Genomic DNA, 18,663 nt, shown 5'->3' on the forward strand with positions numbered 1-18,663 from the left:
ATGCCCAAAGTATGTTGGATGGCCCCAAAATAAAATATTAAAATGTATGGCTGGAACGACATACTATTTTAGAGATTTAAAGATGTGTGTGGTTTCGGCCTACTATACGGAGGTTTGACGAGATCCATTTAGGAGTTTTGCAATATCTATAACCTTGCAGATTTTATTGAATCCCTATTAATACAATTAATATGGTTCTCTTGATTTTGTTTCTTACACCTGGAGTTAGATATTTTACTGCATCGATAAGCTGAACCCTACACCATAAAAAGAACTCAGACTGGCAAGGGAAGATAATAATTGACAATTATTATACAAATGGGCTTTTTTGGCTGTCAGTACTAAAAGGAAGATGAAGAGGGGAATCAGCTATTTGGAGAAGGTGGAAAGATACACGACCGGCAGAAGGCAGAACCTGTTCTGTGATATTAATATCCTCCTTTGAGAAAGAGGTACGTTTGATCAGGATACGGATTCATAATGAATTGCCTGACTTTGGGGGGATATATCAATAATGAAAACTTAGCAGTCCAGCCTTAAAACAAAGGTTCCCCCCCCCCCCAGAGATTGCTGAGGAAATTGAAGAGTAAAAAATAACACAGCATTAAATAGCTAGTTTTGAAGGAGTCCTTCCCAAAGATCTTCTTTAAAAAAGTGACATTTTCTAATCATTTCATAAATACGCTGGGGCTAGGAATGAGAAAAATTTCTAGATTGTAGTAAAAATTCTAAATTTCTAGATTGTAGTAAATCACTTAGGGTGGGGACAGCTTAGAAACTGCACTGTTCAAAACGATCTCTCCAGATGGGAAAAATGGACATGAACAAAATACATGTGACTCAGTGGAAGCACATGTGAAGTTGTGTAACGAATGAGCAATAGTAATAACTGCAATTCTTAATTTTACACTGCCGAAAAGAGAAGAACAAGCATTTGCTGTTCAGTGTCTAGTATAAGGCAGTTTCCTGTATCACAAAGGGCAAATAAGTGCTTAGATCCTTTTACAAAGGGAGAATAAGCCTACTATACAAGCTAGAATCAAAGTGCAGTTAGTTCTTCTCTTATGACCACAGTTGAGCCCAAATCTTTTGTTGCTAAGTGGGACAGTTATTAAGTGAATTTTGCCCCATTTTTACGAACTTTCTTGTCACAGTTGTTAAATGAATCACTGCAGTTGTTAAGTTAGTAACACGGTTGTTAAGTGAATCTGGCTTTCCCCGTTGACTTTGCTTGTCAGAAGGTCACAAAAGGGGATCGCGTGACCCCAAGACACCGTCATAAATGTGAGTCAGTTGCAACCGTCATAAATGTGCAACCGTCATAAATGTGAGTCAGTTGCCAAGCCAAGAATTTTGATCACATGGCCATTGGGATGCTGCAACCGTCATAAATATGAATCAGTCACCAAGCATCCAGATTTTGATCACCTGACCACGGGCAATGGGATGCTGCAAGGGTCATAAGTATGAAAAACGGTCGTAAGTGACTTTTTTCAGCGATGCTGTAACTTTGAACTGTCACTAAATGAACTGTTCTTAAATGGAGGATTTATCTGTAATCTGAAATGCACCTGTGAATTGGGGGGGAAACCCTCCCCATAAAAATAGTTATGTATATTCCTACAAAATGAGTGCGAAGAGAATAAAAGACAAGCACATCCTTTGAGGCTTTAATTCCATTTAAAGACGCTTTCCAAACTTCTTTCTTTTTACAACAAGTGACAAAATTCATACCCAAGGTATACCCATACTCAAGGTATACAGAATAAATACCTAACACCATACTCAAGGAATGAATCGGCTAGGGGGGCATATCTTGCAATCAGCATTTTCAGTTTACTTCAGCCTCTGCAATTCATGAACAAAGACTGCATAATTTTATTTTACTCTCAATTCAGGCCCATGCATGTAACCATTAATGTGGGTAGTCCCGATCCAGGGGTGAAATGCTCCCGGTTCGGACCGGATCATCCGATCCGGTAGCGATGGCGACGGGTGGTTCAGAGAATCGGTAGCAAAAATCCTTGCGCCCCACCCCCTCACCATGCCCAGCTGTGCCGCACGATCATCAGAGGCTTTTTTTTTTTTTTACTTTTAAAAGCATTTTTTCTACAACCTCTTCCGATGAAAAAATGCTTTTAAAAGTAAAAAAAAAAAAAAAAAAGCCTCTGATAATCGTGTGGCTCAGCTGGGATCGTCAGAATTTCAAAGCATTTTTTCCTGCAACCTCTTGGCTAAAGAGGTGGTAAAAAAAATGCTTTGAAAAGTCTCTGACGATCCCAGTTGAGTTGCCTGATGGTCAGAGAGCCATTTTTTAAAAAGCCTCTCTGATGATCCCAGCTGAGTTGCCTGATCGGCAGAGGCTTTTCAAAGCATTAGAAAAAATGCTTTGAAAAGTTTTTTTTAAAAAAGTTGGCCACGCCCACCCAGTCATATTAAACCCCCCCCCCACCAAGCCATACCCACAGAATCGGTAGTAACAAATTTTACATTTCACCCCTGTCCCGATCCTTCTAAGATGGTTCCCTACAAGGACCCCCTATATTAAGTGCAATTTCTAGATCAGTTAAGGTTATTTTGCTGAGGAAAAGTTTCTTCTGGTCCCACTAATGCCGGGGGCTCAAGCAGAAGACCCCGAATCCCAACGTGAAAAAAAAATCTCAAGGCAAAATAGTCTATTTTGGGCACAGTTCTCTGCATGGCAGTTTTAATCGTCTCTTAGTCGCAGGAGGGTCCCAGAGGTCGTTGGCACACTAGAGAGAATGAGAAAGAGATCGTCAACATTAAAAACAGGAAAGAAAGATAGCCAAGCTGCATGAAAATGGTATGAAAAGAAATACAGTGAATACTTTTGTATTTTGTATTTCCTGTCGCTAAGTTCAGACATTCACCGGGGCTATCCCACATGGAAGAGTTTGTCCTTTGATGGAACAAGGCAATCATTTAATCATTAAAGCTCTCTGGTGAAGTATTATAATCCGTCCCAGTGCAACCAGAAACTGTTTTGCAACAATGCTCTTCCATTCATAGCAAAGCAATGACAGGAAACTGTTGTGGCCCCGCCCTCTGAGCCTATCTCATCGGAGGAAGAAAGCTCCGAACATGAGGAAGAGGAGTCAGCCAGGCCTCCCTCTCCAGGCCCCTCCCCTCTGGCACTGTCTCAGGTGCCGGCCAAGGGAGAGGAGATTAGCCAGGAGCCAGGTGTCTCGGATGAGAGCGAACGAGAGCCGTCATTCCTGGATGCACGCCAACGAAGGCGTGATAAACGGTTGCAGCAGTTAAGGAGGCGTGCTAGGGATTAGAACTGAGTCACTGGACCACACCCCAGAGACTATATAAGAGAGGGTGGTGGCTGGTAAAACTCCGTGACGAACAAAAACTAACTTTGGCTAGTCACTTGAACAACGTCTGAAGCTGCCGAAAGGGATATTGTTTTTGCTGGACTATTTGCAATGCGTATGTAATTTATGTTATCTGTTGCAGTAAAAGCTCTTGGCAGACGGTGATTATATTGCTGCCAAGTTTGAGATAACGACCTGTGTGCGTGCCAAGTACTTTCTTAACCCTCGGCTGGTTGTGTTTGTGTGTGTGTGTGGACGGGGACAGATCAGAAACAAGGTTTCCTCACATCCTGGACATGAATTGTTTCAACTTCTACCCTCAAAACGAGGCTATAGGGCACTGCACACCAGAACAACTAGACACAAAGACAGTTTTTTTCCGAACGCCATCACTCTGCTAAACAACTAATTCCCACAACGCTGTCAAATTATTTACTAAGAATAATTTACAAATTATTTACTTCTTCTTCTTCTTCTCATCCTTCCTATTACCTACCTCTTCCCACTTATGACTATAACCATGTTGCTTGTATTTTTACGATTTATATTGTTCTGTTTGTTTCCTAGTATGATTTGATTGCTTATTAGTAACCTATGACTATAACTAAGTGTTGTATCTTATGATTCTTGAATGTTTTTTTCCACTCTTTTTTTTTTTCCCTTTTATGTACACTGAGAGCATGTGCACCAAAGACAAATTCCTTGTGTGTCCAGTCACACTTGGCCAATTAACTATTCTATTCTATTCTATTCTATTCTATTCTATTCTATTCTATTCTATTCTATTCTATTCTATTCTATTCTATTCTATTCTATTCTATTCTATCCTATCCTATCCTATCCTATCCTATCCTATCCTATCCTATCCCTATTCCTATTCTATCCTATCCTTATTCTATTCCTAGCTGAAATCTCCATAGTTCTGTTATATTTCAACCAACTCTCAGAATTGCTCAATGCGATGGTAAGGTAAGATGGTAAGATAAGATTTCAAAATGGATAGCAGACACAGGATATTTAAAATGAACCCGATAGGCAAATATCTAGGAGTAACCTTAGAATCCCAAGGACAGATTAGATAGCAGAAGATCTGGCCTTCGACTTTTGTGGCTGCCCAGTTTTATCTGTAAAGACATTCTCAAATTCTAGGATCTGACTGGATTCCTTAAAGACTTCTCAAGAGGAATGTCGAATAACAATGGTACGGAGACACGTGAATGTTTAACCCACTGATCCTCTTGTTAAAACGTGCAGTTATCTCTAAACCGGTGCTTGCCAACCTTGGCAACTTTTAAGATACGTAGACTTCTACTGCCAGCATGCTGGCTGGGAAATTCTGGGAGCTGAAGTCCACATATCTGAACAAGATTCAGAAACCCTGTTTACCTATATCAGCATTCCAACTTGGGTTCTTTGGAAGGGAAAGAATAAATAAATCCCTTTATTTTATTTCTGAGAAGGTCAAAAATCCAAGAGGGTGGGGGAGAATAGTCCTCAACATATAACCACATTCGGGACCAGAATTTTGATTGCTAAGGAAGGGGATTATTAAGTGAGTTGTGTGGCCTGATTTTACAACTTTTTTTTTGTCATGGTTAAGTGAATCACTGCAGTTTCTACTCTAACTAAATCATGTAAGGTAAAGATAAAGGTAAAGATTCCCATCGCACATATGTGCTAGTCATTCCCGACTCTAGGGGGCGGTGCTCATCTCCGTTTCAAAGCCGAAGAGCCAGCGCTGTCCAAAGACATCTCCGTGGTCATGTGGCCGACATGACTAAACGCCAAAGGCGCACGGAACGCTGTTACCTTCCCACCAAAGGTGGTCCCTATTTTTCTACTTGCATTTTTACATGCTTTTGAACTGCTAAATTGGCAGAAGCTGGGACAAGTAACAGGAACTCACTCCGTTACGCGGCACTAGGGATTCGAACTGCCAAACTGCTGACCTTTCTGATCGACAAGCTCAGCGTCTTAGCCACCGAGCCACCGCGTCCCTTAACTAAATCATGTAGTATTATGCAAATCCAGCTTCCCCATGGACATTGCTTGTCAGAAGCCAGCTGGGAGGGTTACAAATGGCAATGACATGGCCCCAGGATGTCACAGCTCTCATAAATGTACGATGGCTGCCAAGCATCCGAATTTTAATCATGCGATCGTGGGGATGCCGCGACGGTTGTATGCGCGAGGATCGGTTGTAAGCCACTTTTTTTTCAAAGCGGCTGTAACTTCGAACAGTTGCTAAATGAATCGATGTAGGATTGCCTGGGTGTGTTCCTGGAAGCCGTAAATAGAAGGGAACGGAGACAAGAAAGAGAAGAAAAAGGAATCTAATACCAGTCAACCAGCTGGGCTCCAATGATGTCGTGAATATGGTAGGGAAGGCCCAGTTTCACCGCATTGGGCGCTTGACGGCTCTGCAAATCAGACAGTAGGACTTCCTTGTATTTGGATTTCTGGATCATCCCCAAAACAGCTTTCCTTCCTGGGAAGAGAAGAATGGTCAGCGAGCAGCTGCTTTCGGAAACATACTGTCAGAGCTGCCATCCTACGCTTCAGTTTTGCTTTTGCTAGCTCTCAGTCTGCTATGCACTGCGGGGGAGGGAGCTGGATGGGAGAGGGGAAGACTACAAATTCATTGTGCCTTCCAGAGACACCATCTCTAGGGTCAAACCCTTGGAATGGAATGCAACAGCTCACCAACCAAGCAGCCAGTGGCGGGTTGCTACCGGTTCTCCCCGGTTCTTGCGAACAGGTAGTGGAAATTTTGAGTAGTTCGGAGAACTGGTAAATACCATCTCTGCCTGGGCCTGCCCCCAATCTATTCGCTGCCTCCTGAGTCCCAGCTGATCGGCTAGAAGGAAAAAATCAGGGCTCACTTGATAAAGAAGAGAAAAAAACCCAAGACACCGTAGCTTTAAATTGAGAAGCCAAGAAGCCTCCCAAATGATCGGCTAAAACCGATCCGCTCCTTGTAAACCGCTCGGTGGCGGTAGATTGGCAATTGAGGCCAAGCTGCCTTAAAGCGGTTTCCGATGCTCTTGGTGGTGGCAGAGCGGCAAAAAACTGTTTTAAACTCTTGCTGCGGTGCTTCAAAGGGCCGCCCTACAGCTGATCAGCGGTAAAAGGCAGTGTGGTGGTAGACCAGTGCACTCCAAAAACAAATGGGTAGAACGGAACACTCCAAAAACAAATGGGTAGACCGGTACAGCTCTGCAAGCAGTTAAAAGGCTGGTAGACCAGTACCTCTGCTAAATCCTAAAGAATTGTTTGTCACATAACCATCAAACCACACCCACAAAATAAGCCCCACCCACAGAACCGGTAGTAAAAAAATTTAGAACCCACCCCTGCAACCAGCCCTCCATCGAAGAGACTGTTCCAAAAACAATTTATGCAAATATAATTGGACAAGAATGGAATAGGGGAGGAGAGGAATTGGACCAGGAAAGTTTAACTGGGAGGTTTTGGCAAGCGAACTTCAGTTCTGGCTTTGTCATTCTGTAATCCACTTGGCTCTTATTAAAAGTATAGCCCTCGCTACAAATGGAGTCAAGGGTCTTTTTTTGGCTAAGGGACCAAGTCAGGGCAGGTCTGACAAATTCCAGCATTAGAGTCGAGTTCAAGACTGGACATCCTGCACTGGATAAGGTAATGGAGAACTGTTCTTTTTTCCCCCTTTTTCTTGCAGCAGTTTGCAAGTTTGCAATTTAGTTTGGAAAAACAAACCTTCAAATGAAAGAGCCACTCTAAATTGTAATGGTTTCACGAATTTAAAATGCGAAGAAGTTTCTACTACCCAAAAAAACTGAAATATAATTTGCTGGTTCTGGATGCAAATTTGGGACTTGCTTAATCTAGTGAAATCTTGCAGGTTTCAAAAGTCACAGGCTCGGAGTGATAATGTGATTTGTTTATTTTGCTTCTTAGCATCATGTATGAGTCCAGCCAACAAACTACAACTATTGCTTAGCACAATGTGTGAACAGACACACCTTTGATGAAGCATTTGATGAAGCGGCCTGCTCCAGGCACGGCAAGCCACCAGCTCCCGGCATCACGGACAGTCAAGACGCCAGCATTCACCAGCTGCCTGAAGAAAAGGCAGAAAGGGAAAAAGTAAATGTCCATTGTGATTTATTCCACGACTAACAATGTATAGCTGATTTGTGGACTAATCCCTTCTGCCTTTTCAGACACGCGAAGTCAATGGGGAAGCCAGATTCACTTAACTTACCCTGTTACTAACTTAACAATGCAGCAATTCATTTAACGACTGAGGCAAGCAAGGTTGTAAAATGGGGCAAGCCTCACTGAACATCTATCTTGCTTAGGAACAGAAATGTTGGGCTTAATTGTGGTCATAAGCGGCTTTTTTTTTTTTCTCCCTCCTCTCCTCACTTTTCTTTCTCCTCCTCCTCCCCATTGTGTCCTACTATTTGCTTTTGTACTCTTGTATTTTATTCTATAATCTAATAAAATATTGTAAATTGAAAAAAAAAAGAAGACAATGACTATCTTTGTATGAGTTGTCAAACAACATTCCAAGGTGTCTACCACAGGGGTGAAATCCTACTGGTTCGGACCGGTTTGGGCAAACCACTAGGGATTATGGGCATCAGTTCGCCAAACCTGTAGTAATTACCACTCCTTGGCCCCACCCATGCCTGGCCGATTGCCGCTCACCTCTTCCGGCCGCTCGATATTCCACAGAATTCAATGTTAAATGCAGCAGAGAGACTGCTAACTTTTCTCCCACCATTCAGAACGGAGCTGCTGCAGCCTGTCCCTTTAAGGTAGTCCCCAGGAGGGAGGGGGCCAGGAGGGAACCATAAAGGGAGCAGCATCTCCGTTCTGAATGGTGGGAGAAAAGTTAGCATTCTCTCTGCCACAGAATTCAATGTTAAATGCAGCAGAGAAAATGCTAACTTTTCTCCCTCCATTCGCAACGGAGCTGCTGCAGCCTGTCCCTTTAAGGTAGCCCCCAGGAGGGAGAGGGACAGGGGTGGGGGGAAGCAGCTGGAATGGAGCCATTTTTGTGAAAGGCAGGAAAATGGGGAAGGGAATTTTCCTGCCTATCATCCATTCCTCAATCTCAGCACAGACTGAGGGAAGGATGGTAGGCAGGAATATTCCTCTCCCCATTTTCCTGCCATTTGCGACAAGGAGTGGCTGGGAGGGGAGGAGCCGGTGAGGAGCCCCTCGATGTGACATCAGTCAAGTTGGCCACGCCCACCCAGTCACATGACCTTCCCCCAACAAGCTACGCCCACAGAACCAGTAGAGGAAATTTTTTAATTTCACCCCTGATTTACTGTGTTTCCCTGAAAATAAAATTGGGTCTTATATTATTTTTTGCTCCAAAAGATGCATTAGGGCTTATTTTCTGGTTAGGTCTTATTTTGGGGGAAAATACGGTACTAAATGCTTCTGTCTGGCTGACAATCTTAACTGGGGCTTATTTTGGGGGTAGGGCTTATATTACGAGCATCCTGAAAAACCATGCTAGGGCTTATTTTCCAGTTGGGTCTTATTTTGGGGGAAACACAGTAATTAGCCACTGTGGGAAACAGAACCCTGAATGAGACAAGACTACGACTTGATCCTGTGAGATTGAAGTTCTCCCAAAGAACTTGCCTTTTGTAACAAGAGCGTGCATTCTCAGAAAGCAGAGAGACATATTTGTCTTTAAATCACTAGCAAAACCATGTAGCGGTGTTTTTTAACTTCGGCAGATTTAAGATGGGTGGATTTCAACTCCCAGAATTCCCCGACCAACAGACACTGAATGAGGCAATGAATGAGCTTAATTTGGAGAAAAAGTTGGCAAACAGTGAAAGGAGGGGGGGGGAATAGGTACGGAACAGCAGGAAAATTGGTAGCCCAAGGGACTCTTCCGTCTGCTTACGTGATTTCTGTGTCCCTAAAGCCAAAATCTTTCAACATCCTTTTCTTGTCGAAACTGATGTCAGGGCAAACGGTAAGGACTGAATCTAAAAACTTCTTCACTGTCCTGGCAAACTCCTTTCCCGATATAAATTCCTGCACCTGAGAAAAAATAAAATAAGACCGTCATCACCAGCTTGCTGGCTCTTTGGCTCTTCTACCCCATCCATTTGGTAGAAGCCAACCTTAGATACGTAGCTGTCTGTGAATGCCACCACAAAAAAATCCGCTTCAATGCTGTGCTGAAACATTCGGATCCGGCCCTCATTTTTCAGCTGGCTCTACAGAGAGAAAAAAGAGTTTCAGAGTTTGTTTCCAGAAGCAGATATGGCATGTGAATTTTGAGGAAGAGACAAAGCAGAGCATAAAAAGCCGAGCAAAGCTGTTGTGACCCAGGCCCAAGTAAGTAGTAATCGATGCAAACAGTTCCAAAACGAACAGACTTTATTAGAACAGCTGAGAATTAACTCATTCTCAGCGTAGTCCAAACTAAATTAAAGCAAACTCTTCATAATACAAATTCTTCAGTCTAATCACCAACCTTGGTATAATGAGGCAAACTGCCAAAGGCTTCTTTTGGGAAAAATTCAAAAGCAAAAGACGCCAACGTCTTTTCTGACAAAGAGCCCAAACGCCGTTGCTGGCCTTTTAAGCCTTATGGGAGGGGCCAATCATCTCTTGGCCCTACTCCCGAGTCGTCCTCTTTGCTTTAGCTGCTCTTGCCTTCTGGCAGCTCTTCTCATACATGCACTAGGAACAGGCTCCTCCTGTTCCTCTGCCTCTCTACTGTCAGCCTCTGGAGGCTCCGAAGTCCACGCATCACTCCCCGATGGCCCTGGCCCCATCTCTGCCTCCGACACAGAGCCCTCATCCGGGCCTTCCCCAGCCTCCAGGACTGGCCCATGTTCTTCCTCAGCCTCATCGCTGTCCGACTCCGCTGCCAGCTCTGCAGGCTGCTGGCGAACCACAACAAAAGCATCGGCGAATATGGCAGGAAAAAACAGCAATTATCTATAGCCATCGGACATTAAAAAAACTAAACCCATCTCATAGTTGAATTCACACAATAAACACGTTGTTGGAGTTCTGAATTTTTTTAAAGATTCCCTCAATATGCTGAACCAAAATTTTTTGGCTTGCATAGCAGAGCTACCGTGCTTCTCCAAAAATAAGACCTTGTCTTATGTTTTTTTTGAACCCCGAAATAAGTGCTTGGCCTTATTTTCAGGGATGTCCTATTATTTTGGGGTGCATGGAGAAAAACGGGGCTCCTCTTGCCATCTTACCTGATTTCCAGGTCTGTCTCCCTAACCCTAACCCGGGGAAATGGTGGGGACTGGCTGCGCATGTGTTTAGATATTTTCGGGGAGGGCTTATTTTCGGTGGGGTGGGGGGGCTTATTTCAGCACATGCGCTCAAAAGCCGATTGGGCTTATTATCAGGGGATGTCTTATTTTAGGGGAAACAGGGTGTTAAAAAAACAACAACCTGTAAGGAAAGTTAAAGCTAAGTAAAACTAGGATATGCTGCAGTTGTGGTTCCTGGTCTTTTAACTGACCTGGTTTAGTGTGCTTTATGAATCCACTATTGTGACAAAAGTAGTTTGGGTATCCTTCCTTTTTCTGGAAGAAATATACCCTTTCTTGAAGGCCAGTATCTTCAAAGCTTTATTTCACTGGGATACTGAAAAGCGAGTGAGGGAAAGGGCAATCATCAATTAAAGTTAATTTTCCTTCACTATATCAAGATCACGTGAAGTGTTAATACCACTTTATAATGCCTTGGTAAGGCCACACTTGGAATACTGCATCCAGTTTTGGTCACCACGGTGTAAAAAAGATGTGGAGACTCTAGAAAGAGTGCAGAGAAGAGCAACAAAGATGATTAGAGGACTGGAGGCTAAAACATATGAAGAACGGTTGCAGGAACTGGGTACGTAAGGTTTACTGAAAAGAAGGACTTGGGGAGACATGAGAGCAGTCTTCCAATATCTCAGGGGCTGCCACAAAGAAGAGGGAGTCAAGCTATTCTCCAAAGCACCTGAGGATAGGACAAGAAGCAATGGGTGGAAGCTAATCAAGGAGAGAAGCAACTTAGAACTAAGGAGAAATTTCCTGACAGTGAGAACATTTAATCAGTGGAATGACTTGCCTCCAGAAGTTGTGAATGCTTCAACACTGAAGTTTTTAAGATGATGTTGGATAACCATTTGTCTGAAGTGGTGTAGGGTGTCCTGCCTAAGCAGGGGGCTGGACTAGAAGACCTCCAAGGTCCCTTCCAACTCTGTTATTATTATAATAACATGCCCTTATTATTATTATTATTATATGCCCCACCCAGATGTTTAGCTTAGAAAAACAAATGCTAAGATAGAGTGGGAAGGGGTGTAGAGGAGGAAAAGTGATAAGCAAATGGCATAGGGATGAAGAAGCTGAAGTGATGTTTGGAGAGTGTCAGCTATTACAAGCAGGTCTCCTATAGGGCCACAAGCTACGATGAGCAGCATATCCTGGTAACAGAATCGCAGAGGTGGAAGGGACCTTGGAGATCCTCTAGTCCAACCCCCTGCTCAAGCAGGAAACCCTATACCAGGTGTCAGCAACCTGTGACTCTGGAGCCGCATGTGGCTCTTTCACCCCTCTGCTGTGGCTCCCTGTCACTCAAAATATGCATCACAAACACTGTGATATACTACACTTACTGTAGTACCTGTAAACCAGATCGTGTTTTTATTAAGCTATTGATATCTTTCCTGATTTGTCACTGCTAATTCACTGGTTTAGATGTGAAGTTAGAATTGTTTTCTTCAATGTGTATCATATCTACAGTGAAATGCCTTCTGTTTGGGGAGCATAGAATCAATAGAAAGACATATGTCAGAGATGCAAAAGAAATGTATATTAAATATGCGACACCCCGGCACGCGATTTATTGAGCTTTTCAACCTCCGGTAAGCCAACTGTGGATAAATCCAAGAAAAAAAAAATTCAGAAGAAAACAGAATGTTTAATTCAACTACATATGCTAGTTTTGTGGCTGCTCAAGAAATAGTCAGGCATCGGAAGGGTTTTGTGACTCCGGCCTCTGGGCCGGATGTGGGCCCACTTCAGCTCCGCGAAGGGGAAAAACGTTGCAAAACATCATGTGACGGCAACGTGACATGGTGAGTTTGATACCTGTGCACTATTCCATTTCAGACAAATGGGGGAAGTCCTGAGAGGAGCTTGGAGCTTTGCTGGGAGCTCAGTAGCAATTAGAACCACCACGGCGAATCTCATCCCGCACTTCATCCAAAATAGAGTAAACACTCTAGAAGGTTGTTGGGTTACTTTACAGATTAATAGACTTTTGCCTGGACTAAGTAATTAAAGGACTAAATATTAAAGGTAAATTTAGAAGGGTGGAGAGCAATAATAGCCTGTTGCTGGGGAAGGTGTGCCTATGTGCTGCAAAGAATTGTCTACAGCAGTGTTTGTCAACCTTGTCTGCTATGCTGGCTGGGGAATTCTGGGAGTTGAAGTCCACACATCTTAAAGTTCCCAAGGTTGACAAACACTGATCTATAGATTTGCTAGGCTGTGATATGTGTCCAGTCCTCAGAAAGCAAAGAACCTTCACAATGTCCTGATTTTAAATTAATTTTTGTTGTCGACTTCTGAGAGATTTGGGTATCTAGCAGAATAACAAGTCAAATAAATACAGGTGGTCCTTGATTTACAACTACCATTGGCACTAGGATTTCTATTGCTGAGCAAAGCGGTTGCTAAGTGAATGATGCACAATTTTATGGCTTTTTTGCCGTGGTTAAGAGAATCAGTGCAGCTGTTAAGTGAATCACATGGTCATTAACTGAATCCATCTTCCTCTATTGACTTTGGTTGTCGGAAGCCAGCTGGGGAGGTCTCAAATAGTGATCAAGTGATCTGTTCTGCCCCAGCTACGGACCCCAAAGAACGCAGCACACACAAACTCTATACAAAGCTTATTTTACTCAAATAACTTATTCTTTATCATTCAAAGGCTGTTAATAAACTGTCTTAACAGCCTACCAGAATTCTACGATAAGGTAATCATAGTCTTACTAGAGTTGGCAGAAAGCCCAGAAGCAATTTTGCAGATACGAAGGAGAGTGAACTAAAGTTGTTCTCTACAGCTTGTTGAAAGTGACGGTCCTCCTTAAATAGGCTAGGGGAGTGGCCAATTAGCCCCAAGCCTTACTCTCGAGGAGACCTCCTCCTGAGGAACCATTCCTGCCTTTTGGCAGCTCTGCGTGCCCGTGCATCGAGAAGAGTCTCCTCCTCTTCATCCTCTTCACTTAAAGGAGCTTCTGGAGGTTCTGAAGGCCCTGGCTGAATCCCTGCCTCTGGCACCACATCTACTCCAGCCTCCTCACTGTCTGACTTGAGCGCCAGCTGCCCAGGCTGCTGACGCAGCACCACACCAGCCTCCTCATTGTTGGAATCAGCTACAATCTGCACAATCTGACGGGCCACAACATGATCCTTGAACCTTACAACTGTCATAAATACATGCCTGCTGCCAAGCGCCCAATTTTTTATTACATGATCACGGGGATGCTGTAGTACAGGTGGTCCTCAACTTACAACAGTTAATTTAGTGACCGTTTGAAGTTACAACAGGACTGAAAAAAGTGACTTATGACGGTATTTCACACTTGTGGCCATTGCAGCATTCCCCCATAGTCACGTGATCACAATTCAGATGTTTGGCAATTGGTTCATATTTACGACAGTTGCAGTGTCCACATGATCCCCTTTTGCGACCTCTTGACAAGCAAAGTCATTGGGGAAGCCGGATTCACTTAACAACCATGTGGCTAACTTAACAACTATGACGATGATTCACTTAACAACCAGGGCAAGAAAGGTCATATAATGGGGCAAAACTGAACAAACGTTTTGACTTAGCAGCATAAATTTTGAGCTCCACTGTGATCGTTAAGTCGAGGACTACCTGTATTCAGAAGTGCAGGGACTGGTAAGTTGTAAGTAACTTCTTTCAATGTCACCGTTAAGTTCAAACGGTCCCTAAATTAAGTCATAAGTCGAGGACTGCCTCCATTCTTTGACAATGGACGCAGATTAAAGGTGACAGAACAGCAGCACCTCTGGGAGAGGTCAAAAGAGTCAAGGTGGAAGTTGCAGCAATGCAATCAAAATCTCATCTCTTTTGTACATGCATATGATCTATCTATCTATCTATCTATCTATCTATCTATCTATCTACCTACCTACCTACCTACCTACCTACCTACCTACCTACCTACCTATCTATCTATCTCCTTAATCTCTACCTACACTGACCCCAAACAGCACCAGTTCAACTGGAGCAACACAAAAATCGTCACCCACGCTACCACCCGCCACACTCGTGAGTTCATTGAAGCCGGGCACTCCACAAGCAATTCCATCAACAGACATGTTGGCCTATAACCAGCCTACCAACTCTTCAAAATCCAAATCAACAGCACCAACCCTCAACCACCTCATGCAATTTCCCCCTCGCTCACACACACTTATCAGTTCGCCCTCCAAAGGACCCTGACCTGAGGTAATCTCCTTATCACAAGACCCATCACAAGACTCATAGATGACTCATCACAAGAACTGTCAGAAGATACACCCACACCTGAGCCCTTATAAACAGAAAAACACCGACATCCCCTAAACTCCACTGGAGATGTTACCTAGTCTTGTAATGAAATGTTCGGAAACCAACCCACAAGCTTGGAAGATGAACCTTTACCCATACCCACACACGCACACCCACACAATGGATGGGGCTTCGATTGGGCTGCTGTGACCACCATCTTGGCTGTGTTACCTCGCTGCTGATGTTGCTGTATCCCAACCAGGCAGAAGGTTCTTACCAGATGTCTGTCCACAACCGTACGATCTTTGACAAGACTGTAGATCTGATGCCTCAGAATCAACGGCGGCAGGCAATCTTCAAATACTTTGCGAGGGAAGAGAGATACCAGATTCTGAAGAGCAGCTTCGACTGCCGCAGGGCCCTCTGAGAAAAGGAACAGCTAAGATAAGAACGGAGAAGTCTCACGTCTTAGCATTTCCGTAAAGACCTCCTCTGACTCCATTTACAAACTCCCTCCTTTTTCATTCACCTGCCCCAAAGCAGGTGCTTTGTGCAAAGTGCATTTCACTCTTTCTCACCCTGTCCTGAAGGCTCGGATCCGTCACTCGGAGCCAGCCGTCGCTTCTTGGCCTTCAAAGTATCAGAAAGGAGCTGGTGCTTCCGCTTCATAGGGCTGGGGAGAGTGAGAGCAAAGGCTTAAGATTGAGTACGTATGTAACCAGTCTGTTGATTTTTGCTCATTTGGCTGTACAGATAGAGTCCTCCACTTACAACAGTTCGGTTAGTGACCTATCAAAGTTACAACGGCACTGAAAAAAGTGACTTATGATCATTTTCACACTTACCACCATTGCAACATCCCCACAATCACGTGATCAAAATCCAGACGGTTGGCAATTGACTCATATTTATGACAGTTCAATGCCCCGGGGTCACGTCATCATCTTTTGCGACCTAACAAGCGAAATCAATGGGGGAGTTCGATTCACTTAACCACCATGTTACTATCTTAACAACTGCAGTGAAATCTCTTAACAACGGTGGCAAGAAAGGTCGTAAAAAGGGGCAAAGCTCACTTAAAAAATGTCTCACTTAGCAGAAGAAATGTTGAGCTCAGTTGTGGTCGTAAGTTGAGGACTACCTATAATGTTCGCCAAATGTTTTCTTTGTTATTCCCCATTCATTCTATATCATTTCCCATTTTCAAATATTTCCTTTTGTTTAACGCATCGCTTTGCTTCTGTGCAAACAGCTTCTGTGCGGCTTCTCACAAACTGTATTCCCTCTAATAACCTTGATTCTCATTCCAGCAAACATTCTGCCACCTTTTTTTGTATTTAAAATAGTCCCTGGTAAATCTTTGGCATTACAAACCCTCATGCTTTCCCCATTTGCTTGGCATATTTTAAAAACTGCTGGATTTTACATAATGTCAGATCGGCATGCAGCAATTAAGCAAAGTACCTCTTCCCTTAAAAGTCCCAAAAGTGCTTTTTGCAAGAGGCAACTGGACTGATTTTTCTTTGAAGCCGTTTCGCTTCTTATCCAAGAAACTTCTTCAGCTCTAACCTGGATGGTGGAGAATGGCAGGATTTATAGTCCTTGCAGACAGCTGGTCATTTGCATTCTTTTAGAGAGTCATTGAGAGCCCTTAGAGGTTTATCTGTCCTCAGGGTCACCTGAGTAGTGCAAATGGGTGCAGAGCCTTCTGGTAACTACCGAAAGGACTGCTTTGTAGACTGGAGATAGATGACTACTCAGATGATCCTGAGGACAGATAAACCTCCAAGTGGCCTCAATGACTCTCTAAAAAGAATGCAAATGACACAAGCATAGAAATAAGCAATTCTGTACAGATAGTGCTCAACTTACAACCACAATTGAGCCCAAAATTCTGCTAAGTGAAACATTTGTTAAGTGAATTTTGCCCTATTTTACGACCTTTCTAGCCACAGCTATTAAGCGAATCACTGCACTTATTAAATTAGTAACACGGTTGTTAAGTGAATCTGGCTTCCCCATTGGATTTGCTTGTAAAAAGGTTACAAAAGGTGATCACAGCAACCGTCATAAATATGAATCAAGCATCTGAATGTAAATCTCATGACCATGGAGATGCTGCAACACTTGTAAGTGTGAAAAACAGTCATAAGTCACTTTTTTTCAGTGCCGTTGTAACTTTGAATGGTCATTAAATAAACTGTGGTAAGTTGAGGACTACCTGTAAGAGAAAAAGCAGGCAAGGGGAGATTTACACCTCTCTCCTAAAATTTTACCCCACCTCTCCCTCCTTTGAAACAATACAGCAAAACATCACACAACTTAAACTGATGATACCAACTCCTCACAAGTGATAATGTATTTTACTTCTTTCAGACTCTCCTCCCAGCTCCCTCATGTGACTCGGCTCCAAAACGTTTCTCCAGCAAAAGCTTTCACCTAGAACTAAGGAGAAATTTCCTGACGGTGAGAAAAAAATAATCAGTGGAACGACTTGCCTCCAGAAGTTGTGGATGTTCCAACACTGGATGTGGAGATTGGACAACCATTTGCCTGGTGGTGCAGCAGACTAAAGCACTGTTATTAACAGTGCTGTTATTAACATCAGCTGCCTGCAATTACTGCAAGTTCTCCCCAGGCTCAAGGTTGACTCAGCCTTCCATCCTTTCTAAGGTAGGTAAAATGAGGATCCAGATTGTGGGGGCAATAAGCTGACTTTGTATAAAATATACATAAGTATGAAGGCTATTGCTTAACGCATTGTAAGCCGCCCTGAATCTCCGGAGAAGGGCGGCATATAAATCAAATCAAAAAATTTTTGTCTGAAATTGTATAGGGCTTCCTGCCTGAGCAGGGGGTTGGACTAGATGACCTCCAAGGTCCCTTCCAACTCTGTTATTCTATTCTATTTTATTTCACAGGCAACACAACTAAGCATCAACCCTGTTTTTCTCATTCTTCTTCCTAATAAATTTTATATTTGTTAAAAGAATAAAAGGGGATAAATACGTACAACTAGTAAAGTTAGAATTTAGGGATAAATTAAAAAGGTATTTATATATGCAAGTATAGAAATACTGAGGTAGATTCAAAAAAAGAAAAGAAAAGGGGGGAAGACGATATTGACAAAAATTGTAATTAATTGAGTAAAATTTATTTGAATTTGACTAATTGTATAAGATAAGAAACGACCAACAATCTGTTCAAAAAAGAGAGAAAGATGTGGGTGAAGGTGGGAGAGGAGAAAAGAAAAAAACCCAATAAAACTTGTTTTTTTTTAAAAAAAAAAACTCTGTTTTTCTTTCTGGCTGCTACCTGCATTTATCCACCTTTCACCTCCGAGCTCCTCCCTGTCCTCAATTTACACATTTTCTCCCTGAATCATAACTTTCAGAATCCCACAGACTCCCCCCCCCACCTTCTCTCCCCCCTCCCATTGATTTCACTTCGAATTGAGGCTGCATTACGCCTTTCCTACCCTTCTCAGTCCTCACTCGCGTCGTCTCGCTTGCTGGTCGTCGGCAACAGATGACGTCACGTTGTTCGAAGAGCCTTTTTGGAGCCGCCCTTCGTCTTTGGAGTAGGCGGGAGAAAAATAGTTTGACTGGCAGAAGGGAAGTCCAATGGCTGCCTCGTCTGGCTAATGGCCGTTTTTAAAGGAAGGAAGGCGGGCTTGGCTCTTCTTCTAATCTAGAACAATGTTTCTTGAATTTTTGGCCCTCCCAGAACCCCAATTTATAACTTTTAAAAATTATGGAGA

At 43.2% G+C, this 18,663-nt stretch overlaps 1 protein-coding gene across 3 annotated transcripts; it reads right to left on the minus strand.

Annotated features, from left to right (window-relative positions):
* Positions 1-1,643: 1,643 nt before the first annotated feature.
* Positions 1,644-18,500, minus strand: WHR1 (winged helix repair factor 1). Of its 3 annotated transcripts, XM_034421476.3 has the most exons (9): positions 16,368-16,473; positions 15,749-15,857; positions 15,482-15,576; positions 15,181-15,326; positions 9,476-9,571; positions 9,253-9,392; positions 7,340-7,437; positions 5,682-5,829; positions 1,644-2,753 (listed from the first exon to the last, which is right to left on the minus strand). In XM_034421476.3, exons 2-9 carry the CDS (start codon positions 15,760-15,762, stop codon positions 2,708-2,710), a joined length of 783 nt encoding a protein of 260 aa, XP_034277367.2. In that variant the 5' UTR covers positions 15,763-15,857; positions 16,368-16,473; the 3' UTR covers positions 1,644-2,707. The 3 variants fall into 3 exon arrangements, with proteins under 3 accessions (XP_034277367.2, XP_034277368.2, XP_060549311.2); XM_034421477.3 differs by lacking the exons at positions 15,749-15,857; positions 16,368-16,473 and adding an exon at positions 18,382-18,500; XM_060693328.2 differs by lacking the exon at positions 15,749-15,857 and having other exon boundaries at positions 16,368-16,389.
* Positions 18,501-18,663: the final 163 nt, after the last annotated feature.

The sequence above is a fragment of the Pantherophis guttatus genome, chromosome 2, assembly GCF_059756535.1.
Source record: "Pantherophis guttatus breed Tessera chromosome 2, ASM5975653v1, whole genome shotgun sequence".
Classification (NCBI taxonomy): domain Eukaryota; kingdom Metazoa; phylum Chordata; class Lepidosauria; order Squamata; family Colubridae; genus Pantherophis; species Pantherophis guttatus.

What these genes read in the sequence shown, in the direction of transcription:
- WHR1 (XM_034421476.3), bottom strand. An exon ending in CGGTTGTGGACAGACATCTG is followed by an intron (nt 9,572 to 15,180) that starts GTAAGAACCTTC and finishes TTCTCTCTGTAG; the next exon opens with AGCCAGCTGAAAAATGAGGG. An exon ending in GGAGCCCAGCTGGTTGACTG is followed by an intron (nt 2,754 to 5,681) that starts GTATTAGATTCC and finishes CATTCTCTCTAG; the next exon opens with TGTGCCAACGACCTCTGGGA.